Source organism: Sinocyclocheilus anshuiensis, unplaced genomic scaffold (genome assembly GCF_001515605.1).
Source record: "Sinocyclocheilus anshuiensis isolate Anshui unplaced genomic scaffold, SAMN03320099.WGS_v1.1 scaffold1480, whole genome shotgun sequence".
NCBI lineage: Eukaryota > Metazoa > Chordata > Actinopteri > Cypriniformes > Cyprinidae > Sinocyclocheilus > Sinocyclocheilus anshuiensis.
The window spans coordinates 554661-567801 of record NW_015540932.1 but is presented as its reverse complement, the minus strand read 5'-3'; the positions used below and the strand labels follow the sequence as shown (position 1 = coordinate 567801).

At 35.9% G+C, this 13141-nt stretch overlaps 1 protein-coding gene across 1 annotated transcript in view; it reads left to right on the top strand.

Moving 5' to 3' along the window:
* The window catches only part of LOC107689458 (nuclear receptor coactivator 1), a 70136-nt gene that overhangs the window by 19754 nt on the left and 37241 nt on the right, over window positions 1-13141 (top strand). Inside the window, exon 4 of the mRNA XM_016487454.1 lies at window positions 6896-7001. Coding sequence (XP_016342940.1) covers window positions 6904-7001 — 98 coding nt within the window. The 5' untranslated portion in view covers window positions 6896-6903. The remainder of the gene's footprint in view (window positions 1-6895; window positions 7002-13141) is intronic.

The following is a 13141-nucleotide window of genomic DNA, read 5'->3' as shown; positions in this document are numbered from 1 at the left end:
TATAGGGATGTATGAGTGCTGAAGGTGTGAGGGGAGCTGTACTTTATCAACGCTGGCATGAATTCACACACTACTGTGTGATGTAATACAAAAACCTGAAACTGAAGATGCTACCCTCTTCTCATTCCTTGCATTGTTGGGCATTTTTTTTAACATGACAATGAAGATATTCATTCTCCTGAGTTGAAAATCTTTCAGTGGACATGTATTTCACTCAATCTTAACACTCTTGAGCTGCTGTAAGAGATTCTGTAGAGACAAGTTGAGCAACACTCCCCATTAAAGACCATGGCATTTAAGGAGGTCGTCCTCCAGGAGTTAAACAAGACAGATGTGAACATTTGTCATGAACTTGTACACTCCGTGCCAAGAAGTGTCAGAGCAGTGTACTTAGAGTTATGGAGGACATATAGAATATTACACTTGGTTGAATTAAATCTAGGTTGTACTCAATTCTGCAATCCCTCATTTCAACAAAAATTGTCTAAGTTTCTTATTTTACAGATATTAATGGCATGTATTGCTCTGTTTTTATTAAGAATGTTTAATACATTTCAATTTTGCCATCTTTCTATGAATTATATTAGTGATCATTAAGAAAATACGTCTTTTATATTTAATCAGATGGGGTGTACTCATTTATGCTGTGCACTGTATATATAGCGAGTATTATCAGTCAGTCAGTCAGTCAAGTCCAGTCAGGTGAACCTGAAAACAGCCTAATCAAGGCCTTTTTTATTCAGACAAACTCTTAACTAATCCATTTTGAAAATTTTGTTTTGCACATGCCTTGGATCATTATATAAAATTTAAAAAAATAATTTTGGTAAAATTTCTGCTTTGGGAAGCTCACGATTCTTTGAAAAATATTGAATTAATTGGTGCATCATCAAAGAATGAGTCACGACTGTTGCTTCAGCCTCACACTGTGTTCAGATTTTCAGGGAGAGCTGTATACATTTTCTCTCTCGTCTGTATTGCTATGGGGAGGTAGACAGCAACAGTGACTGCACGGCTTCTCATGGAGCAAACCATGAGAAGACGGGTGTGTGCAGTCAGGCGTGGGATTTGTCTGTTTTGAAACTTCATCGCTCTGCCACTGGTCTCCTCTATGAGGGCCTCTCCCCTCTCCTGTTGAGCTGTGCCCTATTAGCTCACATTTATGACACACATTTTCTCTTTTCGCCTGGCGTGAGCACTGATAAGAGTGTGTAAACAATACTTTTCATCCCCTCTCCTTCAGTGCATGGTGGTCTCTCCCTCTCGCTCAGTGACATACGTTGCTGTTCTGTCTGCGCGCAAGGTGATTAGTGTAGCTCTCGACGAGAAGGAGCCCCGTATCCTGGGATATGGCGAGACACGCAGCCATAGCTCGTGCTGACAGAGGGGTTAGCGTAACTGTCGTGGACCGTTCTCTGACCGGACAGGCTGAGTTGGCCAACTTCATAGGTGACAGCTGAGCCCTGCCTCAGGTGCGTGAGTGAATGAGAGAAAGAGGGAGTGAAAAGGAAAATCCCTCCCACTGTTTTTTCTCCCATAAGCAGGTTGTTTACCTTCAGGCCGACTGTGTGTGCGTGCACATTCGCGTGGGAGAGTCTGTGTGCCGAGCATGTGAGTGGACTGCAGACCTCACAGGGCTTTCATAGTTTGTTTGACTGCTGAAGGAAGTGTGAGGAGAATTTACACATTAGCATGGAGAGTGAGTGACCAAAGCGAGTGCAGATTAAAGTGTTTACATTTTAAAATGTCGTTGTGGATGTGGTGAGGATGATGGTGAGGATTTTAGTTTTTGTACTAGTAGAAAGAATGAGATCCTCTTGATTTGTGTTGAAGTGAAGTGTTCTTCACAGTGTACTCTTTATGAATATTTCATCAGTGTTAAATAGGGAAAACTGTGAATGCTGTTTATTAAAACATTTTAGAGTCTTGTGTCAAATTAGAGTTAAATAGTTCACTTTTGTACTGATACTTTTCTTACACCCAAAACATAGCCTACTCTATGTGAGTATGTGAATGCTTATAGCTGTGCAAGTTCACTTTCACTCAATTCACATTCTGAAATTCACATTGTGAGACAAATATGCATCTCATTCTCAGTGTTACCACAAGGGGTGCTATAATAGACTTTAGAGCAGTGGTTCTCAAACAGAGGGCTTGGGCCCACTAGGGGCCTCAGCAAACTTCCAAGGGGTCTTAAGATGACAAAATGTTTTAAAATAAGACTTAATCTAATTTTAACACTTATAATTGTTCTACTTTTTTTTTTTTTTTTTAAGGAGGGACCTTTGAATATTCTTGTGAACTGTGGGGGGTCTTGAAGTCAAAAGGGTTGAGAACCACTGCATTAGTAAACTTTTATTATCATCTATAGTCAGTTTTCTCTTTTAGGTCATCTGAGAGCCTGAACTAAGAACTCTGCAGCATACCTAGACACATGGGGTAGGCTTTCTGAAGTTGTAAAACAAATCTGCAAGACTAGTCCTCAACATGTTGGCAGTGAACTTTAACTGGTCATCAAACACTACTCTCCGGTTTCTTTCTCGGAGTAGTATTGTTGAACCCAAAAGGTAGTGAATCTTTGTCCAGGCTGAGATTGAAATGCAGTCATAGATACAAGTCGAGATCATGATGTTGTCACACTGAAACTATGGGTAGTCTTGTATAGTATGTGCAGTGATAGGACAAGCTTTGTGCTTTATCATAGCCCACATAGCCCACTGACGGTGTGTTTATCGAGAATAAGAGGGGGCTAAGTACTAAGCCCTGAGGTACCCCACGCATATTCACCCAGCACATTTATGTATGCTTACAAACTATGCAGTGAGACATCAAAACTCGGACGTCTGATGACTGGGTGGCGGGTTGCCCCGAGGACAGCATTCACACAGTGACAAAGGACCTCCCATATTTAGGTCAGCAGCCAGCCAGCACAGGTAGCCGATTGGCGCCAGGGAAAAGTCACACCCATGATATAAAGAGAGAGAGACACACACACACACACACACACAAGTATACACGTTTGTCTGCCTGGTGAAGCTAAATTAAAAACGTGAATTTATTTTAACTTGTTTATTTTAATGTATAAAAAACTGTGTTTTGGTTATATTGGGCATCATAGCATTGCTTGTTTGTGTGTGAGTGTGTTTTGTATGTATGTGCTGGTATTGATAAATCACTACACCTAGTACAAGGTATCAACATCTGTCGATTTTGTAAACTCTTATGATAATGGGTATGAAGTCTCATGATATTCTTCTACTAACAGCAAATGCAAAGATGGGAGATGTGTATGAATAAAAAGAAATAGTGTATTTAGATATTAGTATCACATGATGGCAGTGCTTAAAACCTAAGGGTTTTTTGCCACTTGGCAGAAAAAGATACAGTATGCTCTCTCTTATCCATTGCTTTCAAAGATATTTAATTATAGCTCCATTAAATAGCCCCACAACATATTAGCAGATATAAGATAGAAGCATCAGCTTACATGCAAAATTTCTCAACCAAAGACTGATGACTCAGTTTATAAACAGGACTAAGCTGACCTATAGACAAGATTCATGACTGTTTCGTCAACTTCTTTCGTACAGCTTAGCAGTTAAAATGTGTAATATCTACTGCATTTGGTGAGGGAATTTGAAATCAGATTGGACGTTGCCAAATATTTCTTATCTAGCGTGAAATATGAGCTTCAGCAAATAGCAGACGGTAAGAGAAAGACTAATTTGGTTGAAAGACGAATGTGACTTATGCAAAATAATGTTTTTCTTTTTAAACCACAATGCAGACGTGTAAAATGTTGTTAATGTGAACAGACATGCTTTGATATATTGAAATATCACTCCTCTGGAATATTGAGGGACAGAAATGGTGTTCTGCTAACAATGATTTAACTTCCCATTAGCTTAAAACCCTAGAAATTGTGAAAAATGTGCTGTAAACTACCCAAAGTTTCCAAAGTTTTGGGAAGTTGAAGGTGAAATATACTAAGTTTCTACAGATGTTTTTGTGTAAGTCACATGTCCATTTCTTTTGACGTTAGCTTTAGCTGATACAGATAACTCATGCAACACGAGAAGTGTGACTGGTTATTCTCAAGTCTAAGCACAGGTATCTTCATTACCTGTCAGTTGGTTTTCCTCAACACTTAACTGAGCAGGGCTGAACTGAACACTGAACACACTGGCGCAAGCTGTTGATAATTACAGTAAGGGTCACACATGCACGGGAGTCATTATGTTTTTTAGGATCTAGCCTAATTTCTGAACAATTTTGCATGTTCACATGCATGGTCATGTTTCACATTCTCAGGGGCCTCAAAAAATGGGGTAGCGTGCCCTTAGTTCCTCCAAACTTTCTTAAAGAATTTCTCATATGTGTGAATTAGGGATTTATAATATTATAAATTGTAAATGCTTGTTGTTAATCCTTTAAGTATAGGTATTATATTCACATCCTTCAACGGTGATTGACATTGTGGAATGTGTCAATGCTAAAGCTTGTAATACAAGAAAATCACTTGTTTTTTTCTCTTAAAATGGCTGTTCGAGTGTTTAAATTTTAAAACCAGCCTAAATTCTGTGATTTTTTTTTTTTTGAGGTGAATTTGCTGGAAATGGAGCTGCCAGGGATTAGAGGCCGCTGGAGGTTTTCAACAGACCCACAATAGCAGTCTGTTCAGGCCTTGCAGATCAAAGCAGACTATGCCTGAGGAGCCAGGCTCTGGTTTGGGTTGTGGCCTCCCCAAGTGGAGAAACCAAACACAAGATATGGCGAATGATCTTCTTCAAACTGAAGGAATTGTCAGAGCTGCAAGTAGAGCAGGAATTACTTCAGAGCTCAGTTTCAGTTGGCCTTCCTAGGTGAACAATTGCTGTTGAGGTCACCAAATTATGGGGTGGTGTAACCTGCTCCAGGGGAACTGGATCAGGTGCGATCATGTAAAAGGTGACGAAACACTGGCTTTTAATATATTAATTAATTAATTTATTAATTGTTATTATTTTCAAACGTCTCTAGCTCTCATTTCTTTTAACTTGGGGCTTTTATTTGATTGAACATCAAGTTGAAATTGTTTATCTGGTGGAATTTAGTGCTGTCCCAAGTGTGGTCTTGCCATTTAAGTGCAGTTCATCTGAGTTCAGCCACAGCCAACTTTATTCACCATATTATTTGTATTTCAGTAACGACCTTGCTTTTCATCACCACTGAAGTCTTTTTAGCTAGAATAAATTCTATCTTTCTATCCTAGCATGGTTGTTTAATCAATATCAGTAGCTACAGAGTTTTTCTATGTTATGAAGTGTTGGACAAGTCAACATATACTGGTTCTGAATAGCTTCATTGGTATTTTGTGCAATGGTATGTAAGTTTGTTGTATCACTATCATATAATGCTGCGAATGCTCTTTAGGATTCTCTTATGTGCAGCTTGAATGTGTCCTGTTTCTATGGTTACATACTGCCACTGAGGACACCTGAGAACATTTGCATAGAAACAGGACATAGAAAATTGTATGTTGTGAGTAGAATTTTCTAAAATGTTTTTTTTTTCAGAATAAAATCTAATTCTCATTTCTAATATATGAAAAGAAAATTATATATAATCATTTAAATTATTACATCTGTAAGTACATTACTGTTCAAAAGTTTGGGGTCAGTCTTTTTATTTTTCTTTGAAAGAAAGAAACACTTTTTTATACTTTTATTCTAATAAATGCTGTTTTTTCTTAAGCGAAGAGTTGTTTCTTTAGCACTAAATCAGCATATTAGAATGATTTTTTTAAATATTCAAATAGAAGTGGTTATTTTAAATTGTAATAATATTTCACAATATTACTATTTTGTATAAAAAAACAAAAAACTATTGACCCCAAACTTTTAAACAGCAGTGTGTGCATCGGTTTTTTTTTTTTTGGTAATGAATTTAATTTGTTGATTTTACTAAAAGAGATTGATCAGAAAGCTTGATTTTCATTATAGTGTTTAGAAGATTTTTTGAAATGAATGAAAATTCATTCAGAAATGAAAATAATATCTCAAAAATTTTACATTTAAAAACAAAACATAATTCTACAAATACATTCAAAATGTACAAATATGTCATCTCCACTTTGCTGCAGTCCTGCAGATTTGAAGTGTGAATTACTTTAGTTCAGCTAGAAGGCTACGGCAATCTTCCATTAACATCTTCATGTAGTAAGAAATTCACAGGGCAGTTCACCAAACTTGAGCTTCGCATGAGCTTGCGTTTTCTGTCTGCTGCGTTTGCATGCGTATGAATGGAAGTCAATGGAACGAAAAGTGTAGTGTGACCAGCCCTTTATACGCACACAGTATCCTCACGATTGGCTGTTCAGCGGTTGCCTCTTCTAGCAGTACACAGCATGGGTTAGATGGTAGCACTGGGTGAATAGCACCACAGATCAAAGAAGGCTTTCAATTAGCAAGCCCTTTCACTGCAGATTTACGATTCCCCCCGCAAGGAGCCATCGATTTATGCATATTGCTAGTGGCATCTGACTGTTGCTCTTAATCAGGTCGAGATATGTTACTTGTCATAGTGTTTACAGAAATATGGGACTATTTCAGAACTGGTTTAACTTGAAGTTTGCTGGTTTTCCAGAACCTGTTGGTCCGAAGTGGTGCCTGGGATCCTGTTTCCACCATTATTTTATAGTTCTAGATGATATTATCAAATCAGTTATAAACAACAACATATGGGTATCAGACAATGACAACTGCCGTTACTGACTCATTTCAGTAATGGCCGTTACTGACTCATTTCTATTGTTTTCTTCACTGGATGATTTAACTTAATTTTCCTGCTTTGTGTTTATTTAGTAGAATGGTTAACTTGACTCCATTGGCTGACTTGTAACTACCCTGTTTTGCAGGTGTGCATATGCTGAAAATGAGTGCTGCAGGAGAGAATGCCCTTGACCCCAACACCCAAGAGTCACGGAAGAGGAAGGGCTCTCCATGTGATACCTCTGGTCCCAGGTGAAGTATAAGATCGTCTTTCCTCTCCAGTTTGAAGTGTTTCACATTACTGAGTGTTTTATAAGATCTTAGGAGTTATGTCATTTATGTAATACAATGACTTACAAGCAGACAGCTGATAGTGTAGTCAAGGTGTGTCAGAGGAAGTGCAGCAAATGGCGGGAAGAATAGCGGGAAGGAGTCTATTTTAACAACTGACATGCTTGAAGTGTAAACAAAAAATTATTTTTTGTCTGTGTGTTTATGTTCTTGTTAGTTTTTTGTGATTGTTAACTAAACTCTGTTTATAAGACATCTTTTAAATGTTAGAATAAGAGCGACAGTTTAGACATTTCAGTTTTTAAATCATTTGTGGTTTTTTGTTTGTTTATTTTAAAAGCTGTTTATTAAAGTAGTCTTTTAAATGCTAGATTTAGGGCGAAAGTTAAGATTTTTTTGTTTGTTTACCAATCATTTTTTAAAAATTGTTTATTTAAAACCATTTTTTATATTTAGAATATGGGTGACAATTTAGACATTTAAATTTTCACAGCATTTGTTTGTTAATTTATCAATAAATGAAAAAAAAATGTTTTGTTAAGTTTTTTATAATTATTTAGTTTATTAAAATAGTTGTTTAAATGTTAGAATAAGAGCGACAGTTTAGACACTTCAGTTTTTAAATCAAATTTGTGTTATTTGTATGTTTGTTTATCAATAAATATATATATATATTTAAAGTGTTTAATAAAATAGTCTTTTAAATGCTAGAATAAGGGTGACAGTTAAGATTTTTCGTTTTTGTTTACCAATAAATTATTATTTTTTAAATGTGTTAATTAAAAAAATAATTTTAGTATATGGGTGACAATTTAGACACTTTAATTTTTACAGCATTTGTTAATTTATCAATAAATGAAAAACATTTTTTTGAACTCTTTTGTTTAGTTTTTTTTTATAAATAAATAACATTTTAAATATTTGTTTATTCAAATAGTCTTTTAAATGTTAGAATAAGGGCGACAGTTAAGATTTTTTATTTGTTTACCAATAAATTATTTTTTTAAATTTGTTGATTAAAAAACATTTTTAATTTTAGCATAGCTAAATACCAATTTAGATCAATTTTCACAGCATTTGTTAACTTATCAATACATTTAAAAAAAAAAAAGTTTATAAAAAGTATTTGAAATGTTAGAATAAGAGAGACCATTTAGACACTTGAATTTTTACCCCATTTCTTTATTATTTCTTTCTTTATTTAAGTTTTATTGGGTTTTGCCAGTAGGTTAAAGGCCAGTGGGATTGGGAATCAACACATAGCCCAGACCAGATTCAAACCCTGGTCTCTGTGCACAAAACAGCCTAATAAATAAAACTAAAAGCTAAACTTAATAGCTAAATAAAAATAAAATGAACACATCTCAAAACTATCTGTCACGAGCAATGCATGATATAGGTTCAAAAGTGGGTTGTTTTTAGGTGTAACATAGCAGGCCAGTAGTGTTGTCAAAAGACCCGGTACTTCGGTACCAAGTTGGTACTAAAAAAATGAAAACGTTACGGTGCCAGGTTTTTTTTAAGTACCAAGTACCTGGTCAACCCGGTTCTTGATGCGCTATCCGAAAGGTGCGCAGATGTGCTCTCTTCATAAAAGCACTGAGACATGGCAACATCAAAAGTAGGAAACACACCAAACTAACAAAAAACTTTAAAGACAGACACCCAGATCAAATGAAAGAGTTCAAGCAGGTAAGTTTCATTTTAATTTTTAATATTTAGATCTTGTGTTTCCCATACATTGATTTATTTGTGGAGGCCCGTCACGATATCAAAACTCACTGCCACAAATAGATTTTCCAAAAGGCTTTGACTTCGTTGAATAAACATGAGCACTGCACGTGTCAAAGTCGAAACCTGGTGCGGGTGTCTTCAGAAAATTATGGATGTCATTTTAATTTCATCTTGCCTGTAATGCCTGAGCAGCTTTTGTGTGAGCGCAGCGTTTATTTGATTACAGCTGTTACTGTGGAAACCTCTATCTCTCCCACTCCAACAGCGCCTCCTGCTGGCAGAGAATGAATTTGCATATATATATGCCGCCACAAATAGAGTGAAGATGTATGTTACAATTATGAAAACGTTTTTATAAATTGCTGACAGTACAATACTGGACAATGATGTAATCTGCAGAATTTACACTTCAATTATGAGACTACAGTGTTTCCCATACCTTGAGTGCGGGTGTTTTTTTATCACTGTATTTCTGAAGGAAACCGACTGTCTTCAGAAAATGATGGATGTAATTTTCATTTAATCTTGCCTGTAATACCTGCGTTTGTGAGCGCAGCGCTTATTTGATTACAGCCGTTACTGGGGAAACCTCTATCTCTCCCACTCCACAAGCGCCTCTTGCTGCCAGAGAATGAATTTGCATATATATGCTGCAAATAGAGTGCAAGTCTGTGGGGAAACACCGCTTCTGTTATGAATATTATTCAATATTTTAATTTGAATGCCGGATTGAAATGAACGCTGTTATTAGAGTAGTTAATCGTTAGCATAAGTGCGGCTAACGCTAATATAATGAGCATTAGAATGAGGTTTCTTTATTAACTATGTAATGCTCCTATAACTTTTAGGGTAAAAAAAAACAGAAGGACATGATATTTACTATTTTTACACTATCTATTCTAAAATATGCATGTTAGAGAATGTACAAACGGTTAACATTGTTTGTGTCATATCAGTCAGAAAAGCAGTTCTGGGCTTTTTTTTTTTACAAGCGCCTCCTGCTGGCAGAGAATGAATTTGCATATACGCTGCCACAAATAGACTGCAAGTCTGTGGGAAACACCGCTTCTGTTATGAACATTATTCAAATGAACGCTGTTATTAGAGTAGTTAATCGTTAGCATAAGTGCGGCTAACGCTAATATAATGAGCATTAGAATAAAGTTTCTCCTATAACTTTTATTAGGGTAAAAAAAACAGGAGGACATGATGATATTTACTATTTTTACACACCAGAGGCTTTTAAATGAATTGTGAATCTAAAATATGCGTGTTAGAGAATGTACAAATGGTTAACATTGTTTGCGTCATATCAGTCAGAAAAGCAGTTCTGGGTTTTTTTTGTTTTTTTTTATCTAAAATATGCGTGTTAGAGAATGTACAAATGGTTAACATTGTTTGTGTCATATCAGTCAGAAAAGCAGTTCTGTGTTTATTTTTTTGTTTTTGTTTTTTTAGCTAACTTAGTTTTTATTCTTGGCTGAATAACTCTAGAAGGTTTTCAAAAGCCCTTTAAAATTAAATATGTACACAGTTTGGATTAAATCAAAGTATAGTCAAATTTTTTAATTAGCATGTTTTTGAGTTTTGCTTTGGTACCGAAATTGGTACAGAGAACCGTGGATTTTCACTGGTATTGGTACCGAATACTGAAATTTTGGTACCGTGACAACACTACAGGCCAGTGCATTTCCTTGTGTCAGGGTTGGTTGGAGGAGAACTGGTCTGTCTGGCTGAGTGATACTCTTCCATAGGGCCTTGGTGGGGCTGATGTAACAGCCTGTTTCTACAGCAACCCCATGCAGCGCCCTGACCTGTGTAAGCAGCACGCCTGCACACAACCTTGGCGAGGCGCTGACCTACTTTCTCTGCCGTCTTCTCCCACACACACATACACGCGTTAACATGCGCTCACACTTGCAAGTCATTCGTATGTACATGCACTCGCTCACCCAGGAGCAGGACAACCAAAAACAGATAAGCACTTTCCTCCATCCTCGCACACGTACGGCAGCCGTTGGTCATACATGCACGGCACACACGTTCACACACACACTCTGGAGGAAAGCTAGAGCTGATTGTTAGTGTCTTTAGTTCTGTAATAGCCATTTTTTATTTTCCGCTAAGCAAATAATGCATGTAATTTTGATTATGAACCAGGCAGAATTATTTATTTCCTTCCTGCACTGGGTGACAGAGCACTTGATAAATACATATAGTATTTACATAAATATATGATAAAATACATAAATATAATTTAAATGTTATTGTAATTTTTTGATTTGATAAATATATATATAATAGAATATTGCATATTTAATTTGTAATTGTTTTAATTTACAAAGTAAAGTGTTTTAGACTTTCGAGAATTCTTTCCATTCTATTTACATATACACTTCTATTTAAAAGTTTGGGGTTGGTGAGATTTTTTTATGTTTCTGAAAAAAGTCTCTTATGCTTACCAAGGCTGTGTTTATTTGATCAGAATACAGTAAAAACAGTAATATTGTGAAATATTATTGCTGTTTTTAAAAATCTGTTTTAATATATTTTAAAATGCAGTTGCTTCAGGCAGTCATAAATCTTTCAGAAACCATTCTAATAAGCTGATTTAGTGCTCAAAAAACATTTCTTTTCAAGAAAGGAATATTATTGTTAATGTTATTGTAATATTTTTGTGGAAACCGTGATGCATTTTTTTTCTCTAGAATTCTTTGATAAATGATACTTCAAAAGAGCAGCATTTATTTATCCTCGCACATGTACAACAACCGTTGGTGTATAACAAAAACTCGCGCACACGTTACTCTTTATGCATAAACATGAAACTCTCTTATTCTGTGTCTTTAGAATCCGTCCATTTCTGTCAAATCTTTTCAGTTGCTTTTAACATGGTGCACGCCTCCAGTTACAGCGCTTTTTCACCTTGCCATCGCCGATCTTTTGTTTTTGACCGGATGATAAATGGGCTCAGATCTGAAGCCTTTGCATTCCATTGATATCTAACATTACTTCACTATAGCCCCTGACCATCTGTCTTTCTCTCTCCTATTCAGCCGCTCTCTCTTTCAGTGTCTCCTCTCAGCTTGATAACCCATGTGCAGCATAAGCCTTTGAGGAATGCCTGCTAGTGCAAGGACTACGCAGCCCAACCCTTATTAGCTCTACAATGATACGTCTGTGTAAAAGTGTGTGTTTTAGCCTCGCTCTGGTTCCAGGCCACCCACAGTTTGTCCCTGAGTGCACCTATAGTCTCCCCTCGCCCAGCATTCCTCCTCTCAACTGCAGAATCCTCTGCCTCTATCAGGGGGCAGAGCGCTGAGACCGCTAAATCGGGGTTCAGGGGCTGTTTGTGATCCTAGTGCTCTTTGAGCATCATGAATTATTCAGGGCCCAAGTCCTTGCAGAATGCCCACTCAGCCTCCGTGCCATAATTTACCACTTCAAGGCTTTGTCTTAAAAACATCATAACAATGCAGCAGCAGGCTGGCTTTTTTCCTTCTTTTTTTTTTTTCTTCTTTTTTCCGAGTGCAGTTGGTTGTTCATGTGCCAGCAGAGGAAGGGAGAGCTGATTGTAAGTCTCGTTTTGTGTATTGAAATGAGCATTTCAAGTCATTTTCAACTAAGAAGATGATTCATGTTAGTTTCATTATTATGAACTAGGCAGATATTGCCATGTGTTTTTATTTATCTATTTATTTATTCACTGAGTACTTGATAAATACATATTGTATAATATATTTAAATTTTATTTATACCAAGGCTTAATTTATTTGATCAAAAATACAGCAAAAACAGGGATTATTGTCAAATATCATTAGAATTTAAAATAACTTTTTTCTATTTGAAAATATTTTAAAATGTAATTTTAAAATACTCTTTACTCTGTTACTTTACACAATTTCTGCAGTCTTCAGTATCACATGATCCGTCAGAAATCAAGAAACAATTCTTCTTATCACAGTTGAAAACCGTTGTGCTGCTTAATATTTTTGTGGAAACCATGATATTATATTTAGGATGATGAATAGAAAGTTCAAAAGAAGTGTTTATTTGCAGTAGACTTTTTTTTTTTTGTCTAGAAATGTAAGTCACTTAAGTCACAATTTAATGTGTCCTTGCTGAATTAAAGTACTCATCTTTTAAATAAAAATAAAAAAAGTAATACTTTTTAATAAATAATATTTTATGTACATTTAATTTTTTATTTTTTTAATTACATTGTAAATTACAATGCTTTAGACTTTATTCTTTCAAGTGAGTGCTAATGCATAAATGCAGTGCTAATGCAGCGTTATATTTCAAATGTACATATTTCATTTTATGTACATCCTTTCTCGCAGTAATGTACAGTAAATGTACATATA